General features: G+C 38.7%; 1 protein-coding gene across 2 annotated transcripts in view; it reads left to right on the top strand.

Annotated features, from left to right (window-relative positions):
- LOC108432102 (serine/threonine-protein kinase WNK2-like) overlaps positions 1-14,301 on the top strand; it is an 82,347-nt gene that overhangs the window by 56,999 nt on the left and 11,047 nt on the right. For both annotated transcript variants that reach the window (XM_017705702.2, XM_017705703.2), the window contains 12 exons: positions 307-423; positions 3,510-3,680; positions 4,981-5,032; positions 6,849-6,935; positions 7,979-8,643; positions 9,911-9,968; positions 10,399-10,475; positions 10,575-10,772; positions 11,510-11,527; positions 12,232-12,626; positions 12,866-13,071; positions 14,172-14,301. The exon at positions 14,172-14,301 is cut by the window's right edge and continues 74 nt beyond it. In XM_017705702.2, coding sequence (XP_017561191.1) covers positions 307-423; positions 3,510-3,680; positions 4,981-5,032; positions 6,849-6,935; positions 7,979-8,643; positions 9,911-9,968; positions 10,399-10,475; positions 10,575-10,772; positions 11,510-11,527; positions 12,232-12,626; positions 12,866-13,071; positions 14,172-14,301 — 2,174 coding nt within the window. The remainder of the gene's footprint in view (positions 1-306; positions 424-3,509; positions 3,681-4,980; positions 5,033-6,848; positions 6,936-7,978; positions 8,644-9,910; positions 9,969-10,398; positions 10,476-10,574; positions 10,773-11,509; positions 11,528-12,231; positions 12,627-12,865; positions 13,072-14,171) is intronic.

Here is a 14,301-nt window from a genome sequence, read left to right as displayed (position 1 = left end):
CTATTAGTAAATGTGAGGCATCACATGCTTTTTTTCCTGTCAGAATCTCTGATATTGAACGAGTTGTTGACGTGTGTCTAAAATAAGAGTCTGATTAGATTATCATATAGAGGATAGTCACATTCTAGGAAATCCACTTATAGAGGATGTTCACATGAGTGTGTTATGTTTAATGAGTCCATTTTCTCAGAATCATTTTCATACTAGAGCTTTGTGTGTTTCTCATTCTACCGTAGTGATCAGTACATGCAGTTACACTGATGCAGACACTGGCCTGACCTACGTTCACTCCTTTAACCATTGCAGGTTTGTAATACTGGGGACAAGATGGTGGAATGCCAGCTGGAGACTCACAACCACAAGATGGTCACTTTTAAGTTTGATCTGGATGGAGATGCTCCAGAGGAGATTGCCACCTACATGGTAAGATTAAAGCTGGAACATGTCCTCTAGTGAACATGTTTCCTTTCAATTTTTTTTTTTTTTTTTTAAGGACTCTGTGTGTGTATGTACACACAGAGTACTGTACAAAAGTCTTAGACATCCAAGACACATTTTCAAAATCTATTTATTTGTGTAGTTTGTGTATTTGCTGAGAAAAGTGTTAATATTTGAATATATATGAATTATAACTAGTGATTTTCTGGATGTGAGTGTGTTTGTTTAACCATTTCCAAGCCTCTCCTCGAGGAAGCCCAGTATTATATGTAGTTAAAAAGCAGCTCCTGGTTCGACCAATCAGTGCTCAGTAAATTGAGCTCATGATGTCATTGATGATATTAACGAGTCTCTGTGGCGGCTGTGAATGTGTCAAGGAAAAATATGGACCCAAGAAATTCTTGTTACTTTTTATTGTTTTTATGTTTATTTGAATTATGAATACGACTTTATTCTAATGTATACTGCGATAAACTCACTGCTGAGGGAAACTGTTTTCTAAAAAATTGCTTAGATGCCTAAAGCTTTAGCACAGTGCTGTGTGTGTGTGTGTGTGTGTGTGTGTGTGTGTGTGTGTGTGTGTGTGTGTGTGTGACTTTTTATATATATATATATAACGAACGTTGGCCTTTCCAATGCTGATATTACAGATTGTCACTGTTCCAGATGAGTGTTTTTGGTCAAAACAAATCTGGCATTATTGGATACCCAGTGTGATTTTTCATATGTTGCAAACCTGTAGGGCTGAGTGTCAGAATTCAATTTGTACCTTTTTGTGGTACAAACTCCGTTACTAGAGTGCTTCTAAGTGTCAACAAATTGTCATTCAACACCAAATTTAAGTACCAAAGCAGGCAGTCTCACTCTCCATGAGTCAAAGTCTAGACTCCCTTATGCTTTAAGCCATGTCCTCTTTTGCTTATTGATAAAGTAATAATATAAAAATTCTGATATTCGAAGAGCCATAGGAATTCATGAATGCTTGTCCAGTTATCTGCAGAAAGGGGAAAAAGTGCATGAAAGGAAAAAAGGATTTCAGCTTAAATGAACATGGATCCATAGAGCCTACCTCTTTAGGTGACAGCACTTGGGTTGCCCAAAAAAATTCCATCATACAGAGGAATACGTTACAAAACATGTTATGTTATTCAAAAAAGGGTGATCGGTAGGTTTTCGTGTCAGGTGCGTAACATAAGACAAGATTCTCATGTGATCTAATAGGCTAAAACTACAGCTCACTGGTAAAACTGGATATCTTCTACAGGATCTTGTTTATATGTTTTTGTTTATTACATCTTTAGTGAATGATGTGGCAACATGTTAGTTCATCAGAGAAATGTATTCTGTTTCTGGACCACACGCGGCTTTGCCTATTGAAGCTGTGCTATCTCTGCCTTCTTAGTCACTTCCCTAATGATGCATCCTTCAACACGTCCACGTTTAAACAAATTACAACAAATTATATTGTATATTTTATAGTTCTGTTAACATGTTAAATCAAGGTTTAGTTCAATTGAGCAATGAATACTGAAATGGTGATATCAGGGTTCAAACAGTAGAAACTCAGTTATCTGAGTACCTCCTATTTTTTTTTCTTTACCATGTTGTGAATTCATACGCATTGGTTTCATTGCTGACTCATGTCTACTGATGCATAATGCCTCACATATGCTTTTCGAGAAAATTCGCTCTTAGTTTATGAACTGTAAGTGTGCCTGGTCACGTTAGTTTCTCACTGCAGTTTTGGTTGTCCTCCGTATGTCTGCATTGCTTCTGTAACTGGAAAAAATAGTGTTGAGTAAAAGAACTTTGGAAAAGGGTTTTTTTTTTTTTTTTTTTTTGTTTTGCTTTGTGGACTGCAGGCATTCGCTTCAGTCTACTGCTCTGATCTCTGTCATCTTTGTTTTGCATTTGTCTCTGACTCCTTTCTCCTCCCACCTTTTGCCTTATGAGAGATGCTCTTTCAAGTGTCAGTTTGTGTCTGTCTGTTGCTCGCTCTCTCTCTTTCATACTCTCACTGTCTCAACTCAGCCCCTCTGCATTGCAGCAGCACAAACCCCCCGCCCACTCCTCTCCATGCTTACCTCTGTGAATGTTTGCATATATACATCAGTGACTGTACAGCTTAGAAAATATAATTTCAATGTATTCTGATACAATTATGTTCCCTGACTAAAGGTACTGGGGTGTACCACCACAGTGACAAGAGGGGTTACTGCCCCAGCAACAGCGTCGTACCTTTTTTTTTTTTTTTTTTTTGCTGAGAGTACTGACTGCTCAGCAAATCTTATTGTAACACTATCTCTACCAATATAGTATTACCCTTTTTAAACGTACCTTGTATTAATTGTGTTCCCTGTTTTAACATTTTACTACATTTTACCATTTTACTGGAAAGAAATGCCATCAATACAGCTTACAGTTTTTGTTTAGTTAAACAACTTATGTGAAAACAAGGGATTCTAGTATAATACTTATTTGTTTTTATGTTATTATGTAGCTGCTGTTATCTTGTGGCTGTACCTGACTTTGCACTATTGTGCTACAAGAACTTCTGTGAAATTTCTGTTCAGATTTTTTTAAATACTAGGTTCCTTTGTTCTTTTTCCTCTGAATATCTGATCTGTTCAGGGTCAGTCACAATCTTTTTGTCATTTGCATGTACGAGATTGTTTAATGAATTTCTCCTGGTGCAGTTGACAACCTTCTTTTTTGTATTATTTGAAAACTTTTACCCTGTGCATTGTGTAAAAATTGATGAATGGTCCAAAATTACTTGCAGTAAAATCTTGTTACATTAACTTTATACTTATACACACAAGAAGGAAGAAACTTTTTAAACTTTAATGTGAAAGGAAGTTAATGGACCGATGCTTTTCTCCAAGTAATATGGCAACTGGGCTTTTTCAAATTGTGTTGGAAGATGGAAATATAGGCAAAAATGTAGAGAGAAGATTTTGTTTGGCTATGAATCAACATATACACAGTGTATGTAGTTGTGGATCTCTTATTTGTGTATGCCAGTCACCCCCCTTCCCTCTATACTGATATTTTGCTCATGTGCTCACTAGGTTGAGAATGACTTTATTCTGCTGCTGGAGAAGGAGATGTTCATTGATCAGCTGAAGGACATTGTGGAGAAAGCAGAGGACATCCTGAATGAAGACACAGAGGGAGAGAGAGGCACAGACCAGCCATCCTGGCCCAATCAGAGCCTCATCACCGGGACCCCTGGCTCTGAGGTAAACCCTGTGTCCTAGAGAATGATTTTTCAGCTCCACTTCCTTGAAGAGTTTCAGCTTTGGCCCTGCATGTTGGGTTTTTTTTTTTTTTTTTTTTTTTAATTTTACTTTTTGTTGTACTCCACTAAAAATGGCAACTACCCATTACGTCAGCATTCCATGATGAATAGACCATTAAAAATTACTTGGAATTAGATTTTACTACCTGACTGTACAGTACTGTGCAGAGGTCTTAGGCCACAAGGTAAAATGATTAAAACATACTTAGCTGTGAGTGTCTTTGCCAGTAAAACACTACATAACATTAGAATAAAGGCAAATGAACATAATGCAACAAATTGTCAGCAGAATGTGATATTTAGTGAAGCTGATACTGTGTTAGTTGGAATAATACAGAGAGAAGTACGTAGGTTTGGTTCCTCACTTCCTGCTGCACTCCAGCCATTTTATGAATTTGCTAAAATCCATCATGTAATTTAATTTAATGCAGGGTTGCGACAAGATGGTGACTAAATGCAGCACTTCCTCGAGGAGAGCTTTAGAAATGGTTAGGTTAGCACACTAACAGGCAAATGAAACAACACTTTTTGCAAATAAATCCAGCAAACAAAATTCCTGTTGTCTCTTTAAGACTTAAGTAAGACTTAAATTTAACCCCAAAACCCACCCCATACATTAATCCCAATTCAGACAACTGCTACTTCATATAGAACTTTACTTAAATTGCATTTCTGTAGGAATGTGCTCTCCACTGAGTTCCTAGGAAGCTGAATCCTGATTGGGTACCAGGTGCATTGTATTAAATTTTCAGCCTGTCCATGGAGTATATCATTTGTCTAGGAATGAGATTTATCACTTGATGTCTGACGTTCACCATTTCCTCCTTTCATTAAAGACTGGAGATCCATCTCCCAGTTATTAAGCTTTCCCCAGGGTGTACTTTGCGCATGCCAAGGAAGGAAATGCTGAGCAGGTGAAATATGAGGAGAGGAATGAAATGCTGGTGTATCCCCTATAGCATACTCAAAACCTTTCTATACTTATGTAGAAATGTACTGCTCTGTAATGTCTTCACTTAAGAAGTGGTATGCAGTAAGCTTTGATGTTCTTGCTGGAAGGAATTGATGCATAAAACAAAAACATTTGAATTAAGCTTTGAATTGACCCAGAGAAGAATATATGGGGGAAAAAATTGAGGGATATACTTGGTATACTTTTGTCAGGATGAAGTGAAATATTGACTGAAGTATGTATCAAATGTATGATAAAAGTAACTTTGTTTGTATGTTGTTTCTTACAGGGAACAAAACTTCAGCAAACACAGTCCAGTCAGCTAGTCTACCAGCAAAATGGTAAGATTTTTGTCTCTGTATGTTACTATTGTGCAAAAGTCAGAGACCAGCCTTCATTTATTTCATTTCCTGACAAAACGGCTATTAAAGTTGCTCATTTCTTATATTCCTGAGATGATTAGATATAATAAGGAACTTGCATAAAGAAGTCAAAGCAAATCAACTGGGAGGAAAATGTTTTCAAAACTAAAAGTTAAAGTTAAAAATGATTTAACGATCAGTCACCATTAGGTAAAGAGTGCTTTAAATCTGAGAGATAAAAGATATGAGGAAAAAGCTTCACTCTTCAGTCAGACCAAAATAAAAGTCCACAAGTTGTTCTGCATCCTTTCACTCAGAAGATGGTTCTGTGCTATGGTTCTGAAAGAATGTGTAGCTGTGAACTAGAAGTTCCTCAACCCGGGTCCTGGAAGCCCACTGCCCTACTTTGTTTTCCCTGCTCCCAACACGCTTGGTCCAACTAATTGACTCATTAACAGCCATTATTGAGTTAACGTGGGTGTGTTAACGCAGTTAAATTGCTAAAATATGCAGGGCAGTGGGCCTCCAGGACCAGGGCTGTGAAACACCGTGTATTGCTGAGAAAAATAGAAAATTTGCAAATCAAACAAAGAAGCCACTTATATTCTCAGAACAATGGACTGGCCACCCTAGAGTGCAGATCTCAACATCTTTGAAAGCGTTTTGGAATACTTGAATCGTGAGAAGCACCAAGTTCTAGGACTGAACTGTGAGGGTGCATTGTTGCTAACTAACAGTGAAGACAAAGATGAGTAACATTCAAGAATTCACTGTTTTAATGAACTTGCCTGCTAATACAAGGGATAAATGTATTTTTCCTGTCAATTTATAACCAAAGATGTGTAAGTAGCAGCAATAAAATAACAGAACTAAATCATTTTTCCAAAATGTTACAGTTTGGCTCACAACATGAAGTAGGGCAGCTTTTAACATAAACATTAGCCACCTAGTTCGCTAGCACAACCATCAGAGTCCCAAACCACACACTTCTGTAAATTACGTACGACACTAACGAGTGCACCGCTAATTTTGCACGCTAATTAGTGAGCTAGTATGCGGTTTGGGATGCGGCGTATCTTACAGAGATGAATCTTCTTCGTCCAGTGAGCCGACAAGTTTCCTGTTCAGATCCTCCAACATGTAGGATGTGCTCCCATCTTAGATAACGTCGACTTTAAACAGCACAACTGACAACCTTTTTTCTGAGTTTAGCACCCGCACTTTTGAGGGTTTTGTTCTTGAGGCTGCCTTTGCACTGTTAAGTCTCCAGTAAGCGGTAATGTCAAAACGTTCCTAGTGAGTGTCTGATAGACACGTAATGACGTCACTAACTAATCGACTACAAAATTAGTTGCCAACTAATTTGATCGTAGTCGACTACGTTGAATAATCCTTGCACCCCTAGTGTGTAGTACTTTTTTTTTTTCCTCAGTGATTTTGTTAATGTAATTGTGAGCTTAATGACAACTGTGATTAGTTGCATGCTTCTTAGCAAAAGTTAAAATTTCAGACAACTATGCACTTTGGTTTGCTTACATCAATGAGGATTACACAGTACACTCTGATGCAGGGAGGACTTTTGAGAGGATTAGTGGACAAGAGCAGGTGTTGAGTACATTCTGGGTTTCTAAAATTAGGTGTGTGTGTGTGTGTGTGTGTGTGTGTGTGTGTGTGTGTGTGTGTGTGTGTGTGTGTGTGTGTGTGTGTGTGTGTGTGTGTGTGAGAGAGAGACAGAGAGGAACTGTTTTTGTTCTAATGGATTTGTTTGTGTGTGTTTTTCTTGGCACATTGATAGTGCTCCACACAGGAAAGCGCTTGTTCATCATCTGTCCTGTGGCTGAGGTGCCTCCATGCAATAAAGAAGACAATGTCACGGTCAAAGGTACGTGTGTGTGTGTGTGTGTTTAACGAAATCTCACATTTTAAAAAATGAAACTTAATAGAAAAGGGAAAAACACTCTTGTGCATTGATTAGGGTTGTTAATGATTTAACCTATTAACTGTTAACCAACAAATGCATAAATGTCTGACCGATGCTTAAGAAAGTAATTGGATATTAAGAATTGATGTTTGAATAGATGGTTTTTTATTCTCATTGTATGTATGAGGATGCTAGAGTGCACTCTTGTTTTCTCAACACCACTTAGTTTTACTGATAGTGGCGGAGGTCTTGATAATGTAAGTAATAGCAGCGATTAAACTATCCTAAATGCAGTTACAGCACTTTCACAACCAGGAAATTTAGCCACATGGCACAGTGCTAAGGTAGGCTGCAACTCCCAATTTATTTATGTAATTTTTTTGGTCATGTTGCTTCTGTTGAGTGTTGTCTTAAGCTATGTCTATTGGACTTCAAGCTAGCTACAATCAATCAATATATGTTTGTATAATATGTTGGAACTAATAATATGTGGTAAATGTTAGTAAGCACACTACACTACATTGCTTTCATTGGTTATGTTAGGCTGTGTTTCATTCAGTAAAGATTAAAGACTTGTTTATATATGGCACTACGTCATATTTAATGTTTTCATGGGTCACATCGATGATTTTAGATGTGTTTAACAATTATTCACCAACTAATAACGATGGGTTATTGATCAAAAGAATTTGCCAAAATTCATGTCCCTAACAATTAATGTAACTGGATTTTATTCCAAGTAATTTTGGAACATTTCTATTAGTACCTTCAATATGAAATATTTACACAATGATAAAGGCTGCTGGCATTTTCAGATAGAGTAGTAGTAATAGTAATAATAATAATAATAATAATAAGGTTAATAGATTTTCTTCTGACACCAACAGTATTGGTACCTTTGCACAAGCAAATCAAGAGCCAGGTTATGTTATTGCATAACAGCTCAGTGAGTCACTGACCTTTTTTTATATTTGATATTTCTGCATCTTTTTTTTTTTTTGCAGACCCTGAGGGCCCCTCAACGGCTCCGATGCAGGATACCAGTGTGGGTGGAACCAGACCGCTTCAGAAACACGCATCTTTATCAAAGCCCCCTCTCAGTGCCACTGAGCGCACTCAGTCAGTGGAGGACCCTAAGACTGGTCATTCAGCAGGAGCATCCGTGGTTACAGACATCCCGTGCTGTCCCATCGGCCCACCTGTTTCCCAGGATATGAGTGCACAGAAAACCATCACAGCCCCTCACCAGCCAGCCAATCCCAATGCCAGCCCTGTCACAGACACGCCTCTGAGCCAAACTCTACCAGTAGTACTTCAGCAACCTTTTTCCACACCCATTCCACCACCTGCTGTTGGTAGTACACAGTCACAGCCTCAAAGCCCTGCCCATCAGACACAGCAAGCCCCTCTTACTACATCTTCTACATCAGGCCCTGCTTCGTCCCAGCCCCAGGCGGCAGGTGGGCCAGGAGAGTCCGATGGAGAAGGGCCTCCCAGACTAGAGTTTGCTGATAGGACAATAAAGACACTCGATGAGAAACTTAGGAACCTTCTGTACCAAGAGTACAACCCCTCACAAACCACAAGCTCAGCATCTGACCCCCCAGGATCACCACCAGTGTCAGACAGCCAGGGCAGCGATGGACCACTGAGGAGAGGAGAAATTCTGGTAAAACTACTTGCATCCTACAGTTCGCACCTTTTAAAAAGAATACTTCAGCCTTGTTTCACCTAATCTCAGTCTGATGCAGCAGTAGTGTTCAGCTTGGAAAATGCTTTAAGGCCTGGTCACACAGACATTTGTAAAATTACATTAATTTCAGTGGAATTCAGTAGAACCTCAAATCATTGACCAAAAGCATAATTGCTCTACCTGCATTTGGTCTCTAAAATGGTCCTTAAAATAGCAACATTGAAAATAGGTGGTTAAATACTCATTTTTAGTAGGATACTGTTTCTTGAGATTTATAAGAGAGAGGCAGGATGGTACACAGTCAGCCGCAAAGATGGATTAGATGGCATAATTGTTTACTTTTATGTTTATTGTTTATGGTTTCTAAATTTGCCAGCTTGCTAACTGCACTAAAATGGAGGAATTTTTATTGCCATTCTTCCTGTCCAGTCCTGGTCACCCCCATTATGTATACTGCAGTTTTCTAGTGTGACTGCTGCTTTAGACGTGCGTTGTTTAAAATAACGTTATAGAAGTGTGTTGAGACGGATATTTGACTCTGCTCCTGATGGGCCAGTGTACAACAGTTTTATTCCTCAACTCAAACACACCCACTAAACCTGACCGTTAACAGGTGAGTTGAATCAGGTGAGTTTCAGCATGGAATTCAAGCTGTGCTGAGCCTAACCCTCCAGGACTGAAGCTGAATACCCCAATGTAGTATTTTTTTGTCTTTGTAAAGAGTAGATTTGTTGATCAGTTACTTGAGTGAATACCTGCAAAGGATTTAACATAAAAACACCTACTTACTAATGCTTTGGATATGCTTTTCAGTTTAACTAGAGTGTCTTCTTAGTATAAAAGTCTTTTGGCTCCTGTAATATTTTTTTTGCTTGACATCAAGCCAGAAAATAGTGTTGGGGATAAGCGGCTATATGTTACTGATGTGTTCACTATATTTAGTAAATTAGTCAGATTTGTGTAATTTAGAGAAGTCTTAGATGTTTTTCTCTTCAAATGAGCTGCCATCACAAGGATAATAATTTGCATTGTGAAGATCTGGTTGCAAACCATTCAATTCTCCTCCTAAAAGATGTTTGACATTTTGTGCTGTGATCAAATAACAGGTTATTGGGCTGATCCCATCATTGATTTATTGATCCTTCAGGAATGCTGATGTTTGTCTGTTGTTGTCCTGTTATAATGCTCATGTATTTTTTTTTTTTTTTTTTTTAATCCTTTCCCCACTTGTTTCCTCTTTCAGCCTCAGATTCCAGAGAGGAGTGATAGCCTTGGTACACTGAGTGACTCTGCAGTTGCTCGTAAGTGATGTGTGTGTGTGTGTGTGTGTGTGTGTGTGTGTGTGTGTGTGTGTGTGTGTGTGTGTGTGTGTGTGTGTGTGTGCGCAGTGCTACACATTTTGATCTTCATCCAGAGGTTTTCAGCTGCCAGCATTAGGCCCTGGAGAACTTTCTTTTGGAGCAATGAGGATGTAATTTAAAATGAATTATTTCTCACTCTAGCTCATTCACACAAGTGGAAAAAAGTAAAATTTTCAACCAAGTGTGTTGAAAAGGGAAAAACCATCCAGTTGCCACTTTTTTGTTTGTTTTTTGAACCACTTCTGGACATTGAAATAAAGGGGAGGTGTGCAGTACGGGATGGTTTAAAAATGGGAGCCCATATTAGAAGATGATTTAGAATGTGAAATATAAAAGTAATGTTCGTATGTATTTCTTTTGCCTTCATTAGCTTTGAACAGACTACTGATTAGAAACGATTCAACCGGCAGCTCTAGTGGACACAGTTCGTCTACGAGTCGCTTCAAGGTAGGATGGAATCCAGTAACTATTTATAACCTGTTAAACCATTTTTTTAAAACCCATTATATGTGCAGCTCTTGCATTTATTAGATACGTGTTTTATAGATTGTGCCAACAGCTCCGGATGTTGTGCATCGTTTGGAACACGGCAGGAGGAGCCAAAGCTCTTGCAGCTCAGCAGTGACTGCTCAAGATGAGGGAGCGGCTGCAGTAACCATGGATACTAGAGCTTACCTAACTGACAATGGAGGCCAAGCCAACTCCCACAGCAATCGTTACTCGGCTCCACCTGACTTCTATCAGGTGCGCATAACAGTACCATCGTAAAACGTGCACTTTTAAGTCACTAAATTTGTCCTTAAGTAATTTTTTCATTACAGGGCACCTGAAACAAGTTTGGGAGGTAAAACAATTTATGAAGTATTAGTTTGGTAGAAAAATGTTCAGTTGTTACTTCTCTGAAAAAAGTCCTAATGTGACTAACAAGTAAATAATGGAAACTAATACCTCACCAGTAAGCATCTGCTGAAGTGCGTGCCCAAAGCTGCTTGTGCCATTAATGAGAGTAAATTTGGTGAAAAAGCAAATTAAATTAAGTAGTGAAAGATAGGAACACAAAGAAATTCACTTATGGTAGCGGTTCATTTTCTTCACACCACATATAAATTTGGCAACCCTGGAAGTCTGAGCCAGTAGAAAAAAACTGAAGACCTTGAATATTTTTAAAAACAGTTTTTCCTTCATTTTAAAAAAATCTTTATGTCCGCATGAGAACACAAAAACGACTCAAGTATGGCAGCCCAGTAGAGGACAATAATACGTAATAAAATTATACGTCAAATGCCACAAACATTGAGCGTATGCTATGCACAGAATGGAGTGCACCATAAAGCTGATGCAGAGGGTTTCTGATAAAAATATTTGTATCATGCTAAAAATACTTTAGGATTTGACTTGACTATGTGCCATGGCTATGACTGTCACATCCACACAGTCCTGAACAATCTGACTTTTTTTTTTTTTTTTTTTTTTCCCCCTAGCTTTTCACTCAATTTAAGGTAGGATTTTTTTTCAGACCTGATTAATGATCAAGCCACATTTCTGTTTGCAATTAAGGGAACACACAGTTTGAAAGAACTAACTTGACATCCTAACATTACATTCGGATGCCTCTTCACTAGAGTTTAATGAAAAAGTTGTTATAACCCCTTAAACTGCCAAACGCACAGAAGCAACTCAGTAGTTAGTTATATTTCAGACATGATTCTGCAAGCTCAGTAAATGAAAGCAGTAACTACCATGTGTCAGTAAACAGCTTAATGGTTTTTTTTCTGTTGTTGTTTTTTTTTTTTTTAATTGCCTGTCCCCACACACAAAAAAATTTGCTGCCTTTTGAGTGTTTTTTTTTAAACTCAGTTTTCATGTGCATGGAAGGCCAAAATGCAGGGAAAAAAATTGTGTGTGGACTGGGTCTCAGTCTGCATAACATTGCTTGCTGCTTGGTAATGTTAGATGTTCCTCTAACAAATCACATTGCCTGCTTTGTGCTCCACCACAGTAATGAAAAGAGCGAGGTGACAGACCAGTGTACCTATGGCATGATTTCACACTTTCCTCAATGTTATGGCTTGCTTATGTGACACTGAGTGACATGCTGAGTGAAATGCACAAATTTCAGGTTTCAAGATGCCGCTGTGATTGTCAATTCGATTTCAGATGTTTCACCTAACTAGTGCATTGTTGCAATGGTCATTGTTTGTAGGAGATGCTGCCGTCCTGCCCAGAAGCCACACCTTCAATCCCTCATGCGCCGACCTCCCTGTCAATTGATACAGCGACGCAGCACGGCCTCCATCTCACCTCAGATTCTGGTGAAGACGACAATTGCTTTGCTCCACCCAATAAACCCACACAACCTGGCCATGCTCTTTCAGAGCACAGTGGCAGTGATCTGATGAAGCGGGCGGTGGCCTTTTTCCGTCGCTCAGGTCGCAGTAGCAGCGTGCAGAGCTCCGATTCGCCCAGCCGTCCACCACTTCAAAACGGACATGCCCCCTGTGTCACCAGTCACGCCCACTCTACGTATGTCAGCAGTGATAATGACTCGGAGTTTGAGGACGCAGATATGAAGAAGGAGCTCCAGAGGCTCAGAGAGAAGTAAAGAAAGCACAACACACAATAACATAGATAGATAGATCCCTGAGTCATCTCAGAGGAAACTGCACAGTTACAGCATCAACAAAAAGAGCTTTGCAAATCACATGCATATGTTAAGACACTAAGGTTTGCAGACATTAGAAGAACATTATGAGTGACTTGAACAATGCTGTGGGTTTACAAAAGTGCTTGAATAGAGGTTGGCTGTTTTAAATAGATCTCTTTCATCTCTCGCTCAGGCATATGAAGGAAATCTCGGAGCTGCAAGCTCATCAAAGAAGCGAGATAGAGCAGCTTTACTCTCAGCTGGGCCGCCCCGTGCCACCCAGTGTGGGCTTCCTTCATGCAGCACCCCCAACAGGCCGCCGCCGCAGAGCCTCCAAACACAAACTCAAGGCAGGCAAGCTCCTCAATCCCATGGTGCAGCAGCTCAAAAACAACCGAGGTAAGCATGAAGTTCTGCATATGTGCACAAAGTAATATAACATAATATAACTGTGTGGGGCAGATGAACACAAACAGAACATTTCTGGTACATTTTACTACAAAAACTTGCAATATAAATAACATTAAATGAGCCAAATTGCCATCTATAAACTCAATTTAAAATCTGTTGCCTTTTCAAATGTTAGATAAGCTATTGTCAAGAGACAACTGGCTGTTAAGCACGATGAGTTATGTATAATTATGTTAAATTTTAGTACAGATGTAGCAGCAGTATTCAAAAACGAAGCAAATGCTTTCACTTGCTTCACGTTATGTACATCATAAATCAGACAAAATAAAAGCAGTAATTTGGCTGATTTTGAGCAAAAAAAATGTCCATTCCAATTGTGCCCCCTTTGTTTTAAATCATGATATTCTGAAGGAATTACTGATAAAATATTTATTCATGAAATAATTTTGAAGTAAATTACGCTGCTGCTCAAAAGCTGACAAAGCTGTATAGCACAGATGTTATTCACAATACTGTGTTCAGAATTCGGTAACTGCAGTATTTGAAGGAAGAAACATTGATCGTAATTGTGTAATCATAGTCACTGTTCATTGTTACAGCCCTATTTAAGAATAAAAATAAATTGGGAAACGGTGATCAAAAAATCAAGAGAGATTGTAAGAAGATCATTATGCAGTATTATTTGTTACTTTTATATAAAATAGCTGTATAATAAGTGATTTTAACCTTTTTAGTGCTGATCTATCTTTTATTTAGTTCATCAAGTAGCATTTTCATGGTTATACTAGTAACAAAAAAAATCACTGGCTGAATGCTAATACAGCTAAAATAAAGTGCAAAAATTGGTTTGAAATATTTAAACCATCAAGTAGAGAAGGAAGAAAAGACCTGCGCATCAATTAATCAAATAATTCATTCCATCACAACTTCAGTGACATTACAGCTGTCTGTCTGTGCATTTCCAAATAAATAGCAAAATAAGAATTGGGTAAAGTTAGCCGGTTGCTTTTAATTTAACTAAAGAAAAATGATCCTGTTGAAACTTTCATTTCTATTTCCAATACCATCTAAATTCTATTTCTCTGCAGCTGAGACTTCTTCCAGTGCGTCAGCTTCTCCAGCCAAGAGCTCAATTCTAGGTAACAGCTCAGTGGGTTCAAGCCTGGCCACACTGCAGAGTCCAGTGTCAGAGCCACTGCAGCCAGTCCAAACCCAGCA

Source organism: Pygocentrus nattereri, chromosome 29, assembly GCF_015220715.1.
Source record: "Pygocentrus nattereri isolate fPygNat1 chromosome 29, fPygNat1.pri, whole genome shotgun sequence".
Taxonomy (NCBI): Eukaryota; Metazoa; Chordata; class Actinopteri; order Characiformes; family Serrasalmidae; genus Pygocentrus; species Pygocentrus nattereri.
Note: the sequence above shows the minus strand (reverse complement) of the source record. Positions and strands in the feature narration are given on the sequence as shown.